The sequence below is a fragment of the Bicyclus anynana genome, chromosome 21, assembly GCF_947172395.1.
Source record: "Bicyclus anynana chromosome 21, ilBicAnyn1.1, whole genome shotgun sequence".
Lineage (NCBI taxonomy): Eukaryota > Metazoa > Arthropoda > Insecta > Lepidoptera > Nymphalidae > Bicyclus > Bicyclus anynana.
The window spans coordinates 10,265,736-10,281,959 of record NC_069103.1 but is presented as its reverse complement, the minus strand read 5'-3'; the positions used below and the strand labels follow the sequence as shown (position 1 = coordinate 10,281,959).

Sequence of the window (16,224 nt, the reverse complement as noted above, 5' to 3'; positions counted from 1 at the left end):
TATCCGCATCTTATCTTTATAATGGCCGGTATTGATGACTTAACATGCTCATCGAGGCACAGAGGAGGAACACGACCTTAGGCTGAATCTTTATTGAAATTTTTTTAGAAGAAAGAAAAAAATCTCGTAGTACGACCTACGACGATCCAGAACTTAGGACCTTACCTACCTAATCCGAAGGTACGTAGGCTTACCAATGGATCACAAGGCAGCCAGTTGTTTTTTTTTTATTAGGTAAGTACATAATAAGGTATTTGGTATTCTCCACGTTATTTCTGAAAACAATATTTATGCACCTATGTTTATTATGTAGTAAGGTACTCGTACACCAGCTCAGATGTTTTTTATTCCTTGCAGTAGGTATTTTGATGTTTTATTAAAAATGTGCTCAAATTTTGCATGGTTTATAATAAGAGAGATCATTTCACTAGTCAATTAAAATAGCAAAAACTACTTATAACGGTACCGCGGTAATACGTTCCTAAAAAAGCCGTTATAATTTTTTTTATTACATCGGTTATAAACCGTAAATGAATATTTTTTATTCCTACTTCGTTCACAGAGCATATCGTGCTTAAGCCAGCGCTTAAGTGCGTTAATTACAACTATTTACGTAAGCGTTTTTTATAATAACGTTATGTTTAAGTTCTTCTGGAAAGGAACGTCGATATCATCAGCAATCATAGACAATTTGACAGTGTTGTAGACAGCTTCACATCACTTGTTAGGGTCCGTGTCAGTGTCAATTGTTAAGTGTCACTGTCAACTGATGAACTGACAGTTAGGAAAAGGAATGTTGTGTTTGCACATTGAATGATTAAATTTTTTATATAAAAGTTTAATTCTGTTAGTATTTTATTGAACCCTGGTGATCTTATTCTTTTGAAATGTTTAGCTCATTAATTTTAAATCAATTGTCTAGGTAAACATTTTTGCGGTAGAAAAGTAACCTTAATTGTCAAAATATTCTTAACTTCTAAGATTTTTTCAGATTGACGCTAAGTTCAGCCTCAAAACTATCATTGAATACGAGAAATATTAGCAGTTCAGCGGTGGTACAGTTTAGAATCACAGATCAGTTATGGTAAGATTGTATTTTTTAAATACTCTTGTTTTCCACCACCAACAATAGATGAGTGGTTAACTCTTACAGAGTAAAGATTATTGTTTAGTAGTAGTAGTAGTCCTCAGTGGTGTGCACTAGGTTTTTAACTCTGGCATGTACAAATTGTAAAAAAGTCAAATTCCTCTAATACAAGTCTAATAAGTCTTCACGGTAGGAAGGGCATACTTGTACGCCGCTGCTATGATCAACTTCCCTAGATCAATTTCCTGGCATCAGAGGAAGGTTGCTTTCGGACTCGCTCTTCTTTGCTTACCAAGAGTTTCTCTGCTCACCTAAACCTCTGTTGAAGCTGCAGCAACTTCATATAGAAGTCTATAGAAATACACAATAAGAATAATAACTTGCCTGGTAACAAAATGTCAGATTGGTTGGACACTGTCATACCACAATCATAAATAACTTAGGCATATGTTTTGCCAATAAGTAATTCCAACAGTAGAAATCTACCACCAAACTCGACCTAAGCAGAATGAGAAAGTATATTCACCAGTGGTGGGTAGTGGGACTGGGTTAATGGATCAACCTAACCCATAAAAATGGTTAAATGGTTAATTGTTCTTATTAATATTTCAGTGCAGAACCATTGAAAAAGAAGAAAAAGGTGGATCCAGCTATCATCAAGGCCAGGGAGGATAGGAGACGCAAGAAACTGGAGAAACAAATTCGCAAACTCCAGAAAAATGCCAGACAGTTGAAACCAATTGAGGAGATAGAACCACCATTGCATCTTATGGATCAAATGGGGTAATTGAATTGTTAAAAATATGCTTGTACCTATAAATATCATCATCAGCCTTATCAGCCATAAGTTAATGTGTGAGAAAAGAGATATGTTGTCGACCAATACTTTTGGTTATTTGCTGAATTAGATAGTTATATTTTCTACATTCAGGATAACCAAAGGATGAACAAGGCAGTTAAAGATGGTAGGTATAACAGAAATGTACAGGGTTGTAAATATGCAGGGTTCTTCTTCTTCCTTCTGGGCCTTTTCTGCACTTGGCCATTGTATGTGGATCCTTTGGTGTATTTCCTCGCAGGATTCACTCCATCCAGCCATGCTCGCTCTAGAAGCTTAGTAGGCCGCCAAAGTCAGCGACACACAGCAGGGTTATATTCTAATTTAATTTTTATTAATACTTTTGGAGACAAATATCTTAGCAATCCATGGATTAACTGTGTGGGTGCCGGGACTATCTTCTGGTAGAGGGAAAAACGCCAATTAGAGCCCCAGACTTGTGATTAATGGGTGTAGGGTTAAGAAAGTTCTTGATAGTTAACTAATATTCCCGTTCTCCACTCGTGTTGGTCTCCCTGCCTAGCCAAATTTGGTGTGATCCTACTAGAGCAGCTTTGGATACTTGTTCTAATTTAGAACTTGTTGCAGTTCTAGAGAGGCCAAGGTCATTAAGCAAGTTATAGAAAGATTTTGCTGATAATCCTCTCACACCTGCTTCTATGGTGTATAAACTAACTACATAGCCATTATTAGTTATATTGTTATTTTAAAAAAAATCTATTTTCGTGGTTGTTAGATAAATGCTTTTATTCAGTAAATTAATTTTTATAATAATGTAGATGTAAATTGTTCTTAGACTAATTTAATTTGCATGCCAGAGATGGTCGAATGCATTGTATTTTATATTTGGATGTATTTAGCAAATAAAGAATTTATATTTTTTTATATTTGTATTGTTTTAGAAAACGTAAAAGGCCACCTGTAGTACTGTCTGCAGAAGAAACAGAGAGTCGGGCGCTCCTTCTGAAGGAGTGGACTCGGTACAAGAAACAAGAGTACATGGCCAATGTTGCTCAGATAGACAGAATAATGGCTGCACAGAGAAGAGCTCTTGATATGTTGTACGAAGAGTCTGAAGATCTTTACAATGAAGCTATTATGGTAAAAAAAAATTCTTACTTTGCTGTGTTGTTTTTGATAGTACCAATCAGCTCATTTGTATGATATACTAGAGGACTGTGATAGCCCAGTGGATATGACCTCTGCCTCCGATTCCGGAGGGTGTGGGTTCGAATCTGGTCTGGGGCATGCACCTCCAACTTTTCAGTTGTGTGCATTTTAAGAAATTAAATATCACGTGTCTCAATCAGTGAAGGAAAGCATCGTGAGGAAACCTGCATACCAGAAAATTAACTTAATTCTCTGTGTGTGTGAAGTCTGCCAATCCGCATTGGGCCAGCATGGTGGACTATTGGCCTTACCCCTCTCATTCTGAGAGGAGACTCGATCTCAGCAGTGAGCCGAATATGGGTTGATAACGACGACTTGTATTACTTTTTGAATTTCGGACCGGAAGCGGCTACGACACCGTCGTGCTCCGTACGCTCCATCTTATTATATATTATTGATTAATCTGTGCCCTCCCATAAGAAGTTATCACTTCAATAGTGCTATAGATGAATATTTATTGTTCTCAGCCCGACCTACAACTGGTGCCGTGTTCTTTCACCAGCACATTTTCTACTCCACCAATAAAGAATTATGAATCACCTGATGGAGAATACATAGACGTTTCCAAAAAATGGGGAACTAAATGAATTTTTATAATTTAGATACCAATTTATTTAGTAAGTATCAATAAAATATAGTTATCAAACTAGTTTTTTTTTTTTGTGCATTGTTCAATATAAAACAAAATGTCGAACTTTTGTTTAAATTTGTTGCTTCTATTCAATTTCACATTGTGTTATAATGTATTGTCTATGAATCACAGATTAATAGATACTTACTATGTCCATAGATAGTACATTAACAGAATGTGCGAGCTTCCAGGTAAAAATAATTTAAATAATATACAAACTTTATTATACTACATCTATATATAAACAAAAAATGGGACCACCCTGGAAGTAAAACCTTCTAAACAAAAAATAATATCGCTGGACATACATCAGAATCCGTGATAGCCCAGTGAATATGACCTCTGCCTCCGATTTTGGAGAGTGTGGGTTCGAATCCAGTCCGGGGCATGCATCTCCAACTTTTCAGTTGTGTGCATTTTAAGAAATTAAATATCACGTGTCTCAAACGGTGAAGGAAAACATCGTGAGAAACCTGCATACCAGAGGATTTTCTTAATTCTCTGCGTGTGTGAAGTTTGCTAATCTGCATTGGGCCAGCGTGGTGGACTATTGGCCAAACCCCTCTCGAGGAGACTCGAGCTCCGTAGTGAGCCGAATATAGGTTGATAACGACGAAAACGATACATCAGAATTAGAATAATTGCTGAGAAAACCATAAAAACAACCATTTTCTATTTCCCATACACATGTTTAAGAGTCAAGGGGTAGGTAGGGGTAGGGATAGAGAAAGAATTTCCTAGTCCCAACGCCATGAATTGGTTGAATTTTGTCTGTTGGTCTGCACGAGTTACGTCGTTTGGCCTCAGACCTGAGCCAATTTCGAAAATATAAAATCCTAAACTAAGAGCTAGGAGTCAAACCCACTACCTCTGTCGAGAACCATAGCATTACCAAGTACCAACTGCACCAAAAGAATGAGTTAATGTGAATTGTGATCTCATCATCTCAGTTTGCAAATAGTCGCGCCAATAAAACATTTTCTTTGGAAGACCTGAAAACATTTTTGACGACCTCCGTGGCGCAGTGGTATGCACGGTGGATTTACAAGACCGAGGTCCTGGGTTCGATCCCCAGCTGGGCCGGCTGAGGTTTTCTTAATTGGTCCAGGTCTGGCTGGTGGGAGGCTTTGGCCGTGGCTAGTTACCACCCTACCGACAAAGACGTACTGCCAAGCAATTTAGCGTTCCGGTACGATGTCGTGTAGAAACCGAAAGGGTTGTGGATTTTCATCCTCCTCCTAACAAGTTAGCCCGCTTCCATCTTAGATTGCATCATCACTTACCATCAGGTGAGATTGTAGTCAAGGGCTTACTTGTAAAGAATAAAAAAAAAAAAAACATCTTCGACTTTAATGATTGTTTTTTGATATTATTTGAAATCAGAATCCTTTTGGAGTAAGGACGGAATGATTTATGAGGACTTCCGAAAATTGCTTGTTTTATGTATTCATTGAAGCGATTTTAGTTTAGGCACAGATATAATAATATAATGTAAGCCGTGATAGCCCAGTGGATATGACCTCTGCCTCCGATTCCGGAGGGTGTGGGTTCGAATCCGGTCCGGGGCATGCACCTCCAACTTTTCAGTTGTGTGCATTTTAAGAAATTAAATATCACGTGTCTCAATCGGTGAAGGAAAACATCGTGAGGAAACCTGCATACCAGAGAATTATCTTAATTCTCTGCGTATGTGAAGTCTGCCAATCCGCATTGGGCCAGCGTGGTGGCCTAATCCCTCTCATTCTGAGAGGAGACTCGAGCTCAGCAGTGAGCCGAATATGGGTTGATGACGACGACGATAGATATAATAGCACAGTTGGTTTAGTTTGAAGAATATATTGTCTCAACTTACCAAGTTACAATAAACATAACTCTTATCTTCCATATAGTCATAAAGCCATTCAACTATAAAAGCAATTTTACGCGCGAACTATCATGTAAGTACATAATATAGATTTTGATTTGTAATACTTGGTTTCTGAAATTAATGGTATCTGTAATGTCGACATGAAACTAGATATTATAGAGAATAAAACTAACTACATACTGCAATATGATTGATAAAATTATTAACAAATACAAATATGATAATATTTCTATTAACTTGTAAGTAAGTATTGCTTGTAATTTTTGTATTTAAGGTCTTAATTTATTCATAACTAGCGGACGCCCGCGATTTTGTCCGCGTGGAAATCAATTTAAACTTTCAAACCCTATTTCATCACTTTAGTGGTTAAATTTTAAAAATTTTTGAATCACATTATATTTTGTATTTTTTTCATGATTTATGAATAAATTTTTAAAACTATATCTCTAAAAATGAAGGACTTTCCATACAAACTTTCAATCCATACTTCACCCCCTTCTTATTTTATTTACCTTCTCCGTATTATGTTCTTAAACCGTGCCAAGTTTCATTTGAATTCATTCAGTAGTTTCAGCGTAATGCCCGAATAACAAAAAGACACGGACAGACAGAGAGTCATAAATAAAAAAAAAAATTAGCTTCAGTATGGATTATATGTATAATGCGTTGGGCGTTATATAATCCATACTGAAGCTAATTTTTTTTTTTTTTAAATAGCTTCAATGTACAGAATTGGACCTGGTACAGTTTTATTATAAGTATAGATAGATATAGATTTTATCCGCGTAGTTTTCGTCCCCGTAGGAATGAGGGGATACTATTTAGATGATGTTATCGTAACGCATATTTATGTATTTATAAACCTACCTATTTTACCTACCACTTTTTTATTTTTGCAGTGCGTCTCATTTTTCTAACAGCAATAGCTTGTACAGTCTGTAAGTGTAGAACAAAATGGCCTGATTCAATAAATCGAATAGCGTATGTCGATAATCCGGTAGAATCTGGTTTCCCAGGCCATTGGCTGCCGATTGACTTAATTAAACGGATCATGGAATCGCGAGTTCACACATTAGTACCGAATGTTGATAAATCGTTTCACGATGTTCTATCAAGAAAACCCCTGTTCTTTCACAAAGCGAAAAAGAAGACCAAAGAACATACATATGATGTAAAGGCAACAAAAGCTATTGTAAAAATACCTACTGTGGATACAAAACCTCAAACAGAAGCGTCTAGATTGCCAGAAATGATCCCTAAAATAATATTTGACAAGTCTTCAATAATCAGTAATGTTAAGACAAAGCTTGTATTGAAAAAAACTAAAACAACTAATGAAATAACTGTATGTACGAGGACTCATTCACCAACAGATTCACTTACAAAAGTATCTTCTACAAGAGGTGCAAATATTGAAGATGGTTCTAACGCTGAAGTTAATTCTTTGGATGAGGTGGCTGAACAGAATAAGGCAGTGTCAAACGCTACTAAAGAGTCTTCATTGGAAATGACGCCATCTAATACGTTTGCTTCATTACTTACATCAGAATCTGGAATATTTAAAGAAACTGTTTCAACAGAGTCTAGTACAAACCCATTAACTGAAGGTTTTACTGTTAGCTCTACAGAATTAACAAATATAACATCATCCACTAAGAATATGACTGTATCTAGTACAAGTATCACAGAATCTACTAGTAGTCGTCCATATGATTCCACTGAAGTTACAGCCACATCAGAATCTGCAACTACTTCGATAGTATCCACTACAAGTACAGCAGTATCTACTTCAAGTGCGACAGAGTCTACAACTAGTATGACAGAATCTACTACAAGTACGACAGAATCTACTTCGATTACGCCGGAATCTACAACAAGTACGACTGAACCTATCACGAGTACAACTGAAGCAATAAGTACAACAAAGTCTATGACGGTATTGACTATGTCTTCCCCCACCACAACTACTGTTACTTCCACTACGGAAACTGGCAATCCATTCTACTAAAAACTCAGACCAATTATAGAAGGACCTGTATCGCATTCATAGTTACGAACAAAATTTTCTGCCATTTTCTGAGGAAAATGAGCTTAAATTTGATATAAATCTTATACTAAACTAGAAGTTTTTGCACGTTATTTACACAAAAAGGTATTTTTACGGAGCTCTTTAACCGACGAACACGATTACAACTATTTAACATCGATTCTATAGAGACAGTTTTTATAATCGCATTAGATCGTTGATCATATACTTTGACAGAAAAGTAACGTCTAGCGAGGCAGGTCCTATACAATAATTGGTCTGAGACTAAAAATCAATTTAATTAAATAGTTAAGAGTAATTTAATATTTTAATCTGTTAAATCTTTGAAGAACTGGTATCTTATATATCTCTCTTTGTGGAGATATCTTAGAAACCAAAAAAGATATCTTTCTTTCTTTATCCTTTACAAGTTAGTCCTTGACTACAATGTCACCTGATTGTAAGTGATGATGCAATCTAAAATGGAAGCGGGCTAACTTGCTAGGAGGATGAAAATCCACACCCCTTTCGGTTTCTACACGACATCGTACTGAAACGGTAAATTGCTTGGTGGTAATCGAACCTAGGATCTTCGTCTTTTAAATCCACTGCATACACAGCGCCACGGAGGCCGTCAATTTTATAGAGATAGGTAGGGTGATAATGTAAAATTCATCAACGACCACTCATCATATCCTTTCCCTTATCCCACTTAAGTGGGGTCGGCAAAATATGTCAATCTTCTCCATTCTTCATCTTCTTCGGCCTTCAATTCATCAACGACCAGTGTCAGATATTAATGATAATGATTGGGACCGACGGCTTAAAGTGCTCCCTGATACACGGGGTCATAACCCAGACTTCTTATCACGATGTTGCTACGTACTTAATAAAAATTTCTTATAAAATTAAACCCTTTTATTTATTTGGTCCACCAGTGACTGTTGCAGCATTTACACAACTACAATCTAAAAAAAAACACAAACACAAGGCTCTGCACAATCAAATGAAGGTAGACACGGTTACCCGGTAACCTGGGAATGCACCTCCAACTTTTCAGTTGTGTGCATTTTAAGAAATTAAATATCACGTGTCTCAAACGGTGAAGGAAAAACATCGTGAGGAAACCTGCATACCAGAGAATTTTCATAATTCTCTGGTATGCAGGTTTGATATGGTGGTGGTTGGATATGGTGGTGGCACGTGGTATGCAGCGTGGTGGACTATTGGCCTAACTCCTCTCATTCTGAGAGGAGACTCGAGCTCTGCAGTGAGCCGATTAAGGGTTGATAATTATGATGATGTGTATTTTTGCTCGCACTTAAATGCACATTTTCTCCTATGTATGATAGTTTTAAGATGAGGTTGACTGTTCTGGCCAACATCGGTCATTTTAATAATACAAACTTAATTACCAGTATGTATCTCTTCTCAAAATAAAAACTGTATAAATTTTATAAAATAGAGGTTTTATAGATGAAGGTTCTTCGGTAGTGATGCTACGTGATTGCACACTGCTGCAAGCTCATTTACGTACTGGAAATGTAAATGACGCTAGATCATCATCATCATTATCAACTCATATTCGACTCACTATTGAGCACGAGTCTCCTCTCAGATTGAGAGGGGTTAAGCCTTAGTCCACCATGCTAGCCCAATGCGGAACCTGTAACAAATACCTACATAACTAGAATAAACTTGGAAGCTAGCCCAATATCATCCTATATTATTTTACTGAATTGTCATTGCAATAAAGAAAAGCTTACAATTCCACATATGCAGTCCTGGATTAGTCTATAAGCTATTTAAGCAATCGCTTAGGGCATCCCGTCTAGGTAGGCACTAGAGACGACCGACAAAAGAAAACGCGCTTTTTAATTTCACGTTGGCATTCGGGTTGGTCGCGATCTTAGCCCTCAGTCGTACGAGAGGTTTTTTAACGAACGTTATTAAAGATTTCAACCCCCTTTCAGTTTCTACACGGCATCTTACCGGAACGCTAAATCGCTTGGCGGTACGTCTTTGCTGGTAGGGTGGTAACTAGCCACGGCCGAAGCCTCCCACCAGCCAGACCTAGACAAATTAAGAAAATCTCAATCTGCCCAGCCGGGGATCGAACCCAGGACCTCCGTCTTGTAAATCCACCGAGCATACCACTGCGCCACGGAGGCCGTCAAACTTACAAATAGGGAGACCTACAGATGAACATTGTTTAGCTGCGGTGTCTTGCGGTACTCGCGACAGTCTGCAAACAGCATAATATAACACACTTACACATAAACTCCTTAAAGAGACACAAAGCGGTCGGTTCATAGTTTGTTTGGCGAGGCTGCTTGCTTACGTTGATGATGTTTGAGTTTCTGTGATGTGGGTTAGACAGGAGTTATTATTATATAACACAGTTTCGGATTTTTTTACCAAGGAGGATTATTTTTTTAAATTTATCTGCTCTACCGATCCACACTGGAGCAGCGTCGCATATAGGCCGTACAGCATTTTAGTCAAGTAAGTACGAAAAATTTGTGGATTTACCGCCCAAAAATCGTTCGTACTCGACTAAAATACTAAAGTATTCCGAACTAGGCCTTAAGGTCTTTATGCTCTTTATCTCAGCTAAACTATAACGCGCTCTACACACAGCATGAGTGGCGTGGGAAGTAGCGAGGGAAGTAATCAGAGGCGTCGAGTGACCGCGTTACTTGTCCTGTTACATTTCATACCGCTCGTTCAGCCCACCGCTCCTTATTGTGACGGAGCTACGCGATACTAGGACTAGTCGGATAGGATACGAGTCAAAGGACTAGTATGGGGAGTAGCTTTTATTCGCGCGAGAGAGCAGTGTGAGGACAGACAGGGTAATATCGTGGCAGCGCGAGGAATAGCGAAAGGAGCATTGTGTGAATGCAGCATAAGGATAAGGACAGATACCTAGCTGTGCAGTTAAAGTCTATCTAAATAAAATCTAGAAAGGTATGTCATTATTTTTGGCATTACAGGCTAATAAATTACATAGTTCCTACACAACATGTAGTCTGAAGTCTCATTACGATCGTTATTCAGTGGAAGCGACATAGACATTAGACAGTAGGTATATTAGGATGCAATGTTTATGTCGTCTCGGAAATAAACTGCAGCTGTCGCGTAGGTCATAAAGTACGCTAAATCAAAAAGTATGAGGCGACTTTGGGTGAGTGAAGGCGCGCGCGGGGTGATGCCCTGCCGCCGCGCTCCTGCGTAACTGCTTATACCTAAATTCTTGTAGGATTGCGCAGCTTAGTTAACGTCATAAATATTGCCTCCGACTACATAATATTCTCCACATATTCCATTACTTTTTGAATAACAAGTATGTATAAGTACTTATATTGTCCTAGCGGACGCCCGCGACTTCTTCCGCCCTTAAACCTTTTTAATCCGGCTCTACCTATCGCAAAATCCGTTCTTAGTGAAAACCTACTAACTATAAACTACCTCCCTGCCAAATTTCAGCTTTGTACATCAAGCGGTTTTCGCGATTTCGTGATGAATGACATTTTACTAGGTGTATACAGTAGCAATTTAATTCACCATAGATTTACAAAGCAGTAAATTAAAAGCCAAGAGAGAAACAAACGACCAAATCCTACTTAGCCGACGTGAGCTAATTAATTAGCTTTTTGTAAGCCGCGATAAGGCAAAGTGCTAACTCCACAAAACTGCAGCGAGCCTAGGACAGTTTGGAGTTGGCAATTAGGGCAATTCGTATGCGGACAACTGATTACTGAGTCCAACTGAAATTCTTGCCGCGATTAATCTAAAAATAACCTTATCATTAATGTATTACGGTGTATAATTGTATTGGTGTAAATTGCAAACGTGCTAAGTCCATGTCATGCCGTTAGTTTCGATGTGTCAGTTTTTGCTTGGACAAGTTTTACGAATTGCCTTCATTCTTTAGGCGCGGTAATATACTAAATCACTAATCTGTGATTAGTAGGTCCAAGTTGTTATTCGTCATTACGATCGTAAATCTAATTACTCGTAAGTACCTATTATATTTATCTAACTGTAGACGCGGTATAGAACCGTAATCTGCAAATCCTATAAATGGTTGGACTTAGTAGCAACGATTAGTGAATACCCCTTTAATTATTTAATTTTCTTATACTTAACTAAAAGTTATAACACAGCTTTATCTAATCATCATCATCTCCCCTTATTTTCAAGAAGGTAGTTGACTCAATTATATCCGAAAACTTATTTTAAAAATTATGTACTTATTTTTTAAAATTTTCCAAACGTCAAAAACGCTGTCGTCCATTTTGTGACGTCACAATGTTACTTGATGTATGAAGTCTTTGACTTCAAACATATATGTCACCGTCAGTTTGTAAAATACGTCAGTTTATAATCTCACTCGTGGTATTATAATCTGCCGACATATTTTGAACTGAAAATACTGATTACAATTTAACGTGTTATTTTTCGGTATATTTTAATCTATCGGTAGTGAAACCGTTAAATTGTCAATCGGGATAAATTTCACACGCAGGTCAGTCTTTATTAGGTAAATAAACATGAAATGTCACAGTTCTTGAAGTATTTTATTAGTAATCAGGGGCAAGTTCGGACAGTATTTTCAGTTCAAAATATGTCGGCAGATTATAATACCACGAGTGAGATTATAAACTAACGTATTTTACAATTTATAGACAAACTTGTCATTTCAAAAGTGTTTGTAAACTAAAGGCCATTTGAAACAAACGAATTAGAATACGAAAACATTTTCAGTTTAATTTGTATAAGCAGGTACTTACTTACAGGATATTATTTCATTAAGAAGAAAATCTCCAAGCACACTTCGGTTTTCCCGCAATTTCCTTAGTGCTGCGGGAAAATTGAATTCACCCACATTGGAGAGTGGGAAGCATAAAATTAAAGATTTATTTGCCATCGCTAAACTCAGAAATGAATTGCTGTTACTCGTAGGTACATTATGTTATTCTTTGAAAGAACTTCGACTAAGCGTAAGCTTCTTGAAATTGCATTTTATTCTCTGTGCATCTTTGAACTGTTGTAGGTATTTTTTTTTCACTTAATAGATTACCTTTTTGAAGTTACCTGTAGAAATTTTTATTGAAGTTTTCCGTTATTACATATAGGTACCTATTTTCTTTGAGTCTTTTAGTACAGCTGTGGCCCGCAACTTTATCCGGATGGACATTGGGTTTTTGTATTTTTTTTTTCACCTATCGGGACCCTTGAAACCTTCTAGCGTCCAAAGTCACCACGATCCAAAGTCCATAATTGGCTATCGTACTTATCTATGGTTGGAGCATAGACTGACAAACCCTATAATAAAATAAATGGGCCCTAGACATACCTTTATAAAATCTGGCTATCACAGGCTGTCGTTCTAATAAAAATAAAATAATAGTAGGGGAACCCGGGACGCAAAATTTGCAGTTACTAAAGCGTCATTGGAATCCATTACAGTTGGTAGATTAGATGATAGAAAGAATAAATGGTTATATACTTTTTTCGGTTTCAGCGAAAAAAACTACAGACTTTAAAGACAATTTTTAATACCTTGCTTGCTGAAATCATAAGAAAACATGAGCGATTATTCAGGAGATTATTTCATTCAAAATAAGTAAAAAAACTAACCACGCTCGTGGCTCGGTAACAGAATACCTATAATGGTTTTATTTTGTAACTTTGGAACCCTCCCACTCCTCTACGTTTCCCTCAAATTGTCAGATTTTCGAAATGCACGCCTTTTAGCTATCAACTCACCTACCTTATCTTAATCTGACGTGCTAATTGAGTATTTCGGAAGTTAGTTTTTTTTGGTTGCCCTAAACGTACCCACCAATATTAACACGTTCGCTGCGGTACGAGGTCAATTGACCTCGTACGCCTAGCGTCTTCAAGAGTTACGAGGTCAATGGACCTCGTACACCTAGCGTCTTTAAGAGTTACGAGGTCAATTGACCTCGTACCGCACCACATAAAGTTTTAGTAAGAGAGGAAAGTACAGAAATATCAGTGCCGCAGCGAACGTGTTAAGGGCTCATACTTGGTGGAGGTACTGAACAACGTGCAAGGTATACTTATGTTCATCTGCCGCGCTCGAGTCACTGCAAAAATCCCCTCTTCGGCTCCTCTACTATAAGTTACGTTAACTATCAGAATGGTCACTCCGTTCACACACAACATTTAATAACCTAGTTGTAGCGAGAACATTTTTTTAAACTTTTCTCTTGGAAATTGTTCCGATAACTGGCAAAGTTGGGATCTATAGAAACATTTCTTCACTGTTGATTTTTTTTTCTCTACCAAGTTTTTTGCTTCTTAAGAATCTATGATAACTTTCCTAAGAATGTAGTTTTTAATTACTACACTATTGTATAATTTGAATTTCTATTTTTTTTTAAAAGAAAGATACTGGCCTATTTGTCATTTTATAAAACACTAGCTGACACTGCGCGGTTTTACCCGTGTGGTTCCCGTTATCGTAGGCATACGGGGATAATATAGCCTTCCTCGATAAAAAGGCCATGTAACACTGAAACAATTTTACAAATCGCACCAGTAATTTCTGAGATTAGCGCGTTCAAACAAACAAACAAACTCTTCAGCTTTATAATATTAGTATAGATTTTCTGTCGGTCTACCATAGCGGAAACTTTCAGCTTTTAGTTATGGTAGACCATAGGCAAGTACGGAAAGGAACTACAGAGTTTTTACTCGTACCTCGTAGCTTTGGAAGGTTGGAGAAGGAAGGAGCTGGTTTTAAAGATCATGACCTTTCTATCTAAAGCGTACCTACCTAATATTTTTATATTTTCGTCAGTATAGTAATCAAGAGGAATCATGTCCCAGGTCTAGAAGAGATATATAACTTAGACCCACTACGCTGCTCCAATGATGAGGAGGCCGGAGGTCTGTCTCAATGGTCGTTATAAAAGGCGGATAATAATTTATGATGCCCTCGGTCGCCGGACTTTCAGACTTAGCTTCGTGATAACTCTTCGCTTAAGACCTTAATCTTTATTGTATTCATTAGTGATATGATTTCTTATTTTATATTGAAAAAAATATAAAACAATACGTTAAATATTTGAATAATCGAGGCTTTGTAACCTAAAAGGTACCTATATTTTAATGCCAACCGTGTTTAGCCTTGTTTTGTCAGCCTATTCTCCTACCACAAGTAGGTAATAAGGTAGCCGTCGTATTCTCTTTCTACAAACGCAAACGCTTCGAAAATTAAAAAATGTATGGAGATGACATTCAATAACGACAGGTCACGTGATCCAGTTGTCGATCATACCTGTCAATCCCATACTTTACGTTTTCAAAGCGTTAGCGCTTGTAGAAAAATAATCGACGTGCCACTTGACTAAGGCCCAAGGTAAGAGAATATGCTGACAAATCTTCAGCTTTTATAAAAATACGAAGGTATAGTCACCACAGACTCATGGTACAAGTACACTACAGATAATAATGGGAGCATTATGTGGGTAATAACATGAAATCTATATAACTCCGGGCTCCGGCCGTGACATCATTTGACACTACTTGATTCTCCGTAATGACTGACGGCTTCATCAATTTGCGGCAATAGTTTTTATACGATCGCGACTACAAATAGATAAACGTGCGTGTCTCGTATTTAGTAGGCGTTATGATCACGCACACTCATATGATTTGATAACTCAATTAGTTTCTTTTACTTAATTGCACACTGGATCTACATATCATTTCGGTATTAGAGCAATAGGTCTAATATTAGAATGCCTCATTCCCATTAGAGGATGTATACGGTGCTAAATAGATCCAGTGTGCAATTAAGTCAAAAATATACTTAATTGAGTTATCAAATTAGTGTATAAGTAAATCATAAACGTGTGCGTGAACATCATTATTTTTGGCTGGTGGGAGGCTTAGGGCGTGGCTAGTTACTGCCGACAAAGACGTACCGCCAAGCGATTTAGCGTTCCGGTACGATGTCGTGTAGAAACCGAAAGGAGTGTGGATTTCATCCTACTTCTAGCAAGTTAGCCCACTTCCATCTTGGATGGCATCATCAGTTACCATCAGGTGAGATTGTAGTCAAGGGCTAACTTGTAGAGAAAAAAAAAGTAGAAGGAATTATTTATTGCACACAAACATGCAAAGGCAGCTTTATTATTGAAAGCAATCTCTTATATCTTTGTAGAATTTTAGTAGGTAGAATTTAAATAGTGCTAAAATACTTTAGAAGGTGGAATAGAGTGAATGCTATTTAATATACCAGTATAAGCACTGTTCAGACACTTCGCACCTCAACTCAAATAAAGATATGAGTTTTTAAAAAAGCCGTGAATTTAAAAAACGTAAAGAATGTCCGGAGAGTGCTCCAGTGAATGAAATGCCATTTTAATTATATTTGAATGTTAAATCCTTTCACGTTCGAATGCTGAGATCCTGCCCATCCGCAATTATGGCGCTGGGAGTGATTGCATCATGATTTTCTTTAAAAGAAGTGCGAATGTCCGCCGCTCTCATTCCGACGACGCCGCTTCCAGCCGTACAGACTACAGAAGTATATGACGTTTAGGGTGATTATACACGGGCGATT

At 37.5% G+C, this 16,224-nt stretch overlaps 2 protein-coding genes across 2 annotated transcripts; both read left to right on the top strand.

The window, feature by feature from the left end:
• Window positions 1–761: 761 nt before the first annotated feature.
• On the top strand, window positions 762–3,736 carry LOC112044371 (39S ribosomal protein L40, mitochondrial). Its single transcript, XM_024080199.2, has 5 exons — window positions 762–922; window positions 992–1,084; window positions 1,700–1,870; window positions 2,828–3,026; window positions 3,563–3,736. Exons 1-5 carry the CDS (start codon window positions 888–890, stop codon window positions 3,680–3,682), a joined length of 618 nt encoding a protein of 205 aa, XP_023935967.1. The 5' UTR covers window positions 762–887; the 3' UTR covers window positions 3,683–3,736.
• A 52-nt stretch (window positions 3,737–3,788) lies between these two features.
• LOC112044381 (uncharacterized protein DDB_G0271670) lies at window positions 3,789–8,532 on the top strand. The gene is made up of 2 exons (XM_052888127.1): window positions 3,789–5,836; window positions 6,493–8,532. Coding segments are annotated over exons 1-2 (1,110 nt in total). The 5' UTR covers window positions 3,789–5,835; the 3' UTR covers window positions 7,602–8,532.
• The last annotated feature ends 7,692 nt before the right edge of the window (window positions 8,533–16,224 follow it).

Excerpts from the sequence above, each read along its gene's own strand:
- LOC112044371 (XM_024080199.2), top strand. The coding sequence starts at position 888 with ATGTTTAGCTCATTAATTTTAAATCAATTGTCTAG. Across the intron at positions 1,871-2,827 it reads CATCTTATGGATCAAATGGG|AAAACGTAAAAGGCCACCTG; the intron begins GTAATTGAATTG and ends GTATTGTTTTAG. Across the intron at positions 3,027-3,562 it reads TTTACAATGAAGCTATTATG|CCCGACCTACAACTGGTGCC; the intron begins GTAAAAAAAAAT and ends TATTGTTCTCAG.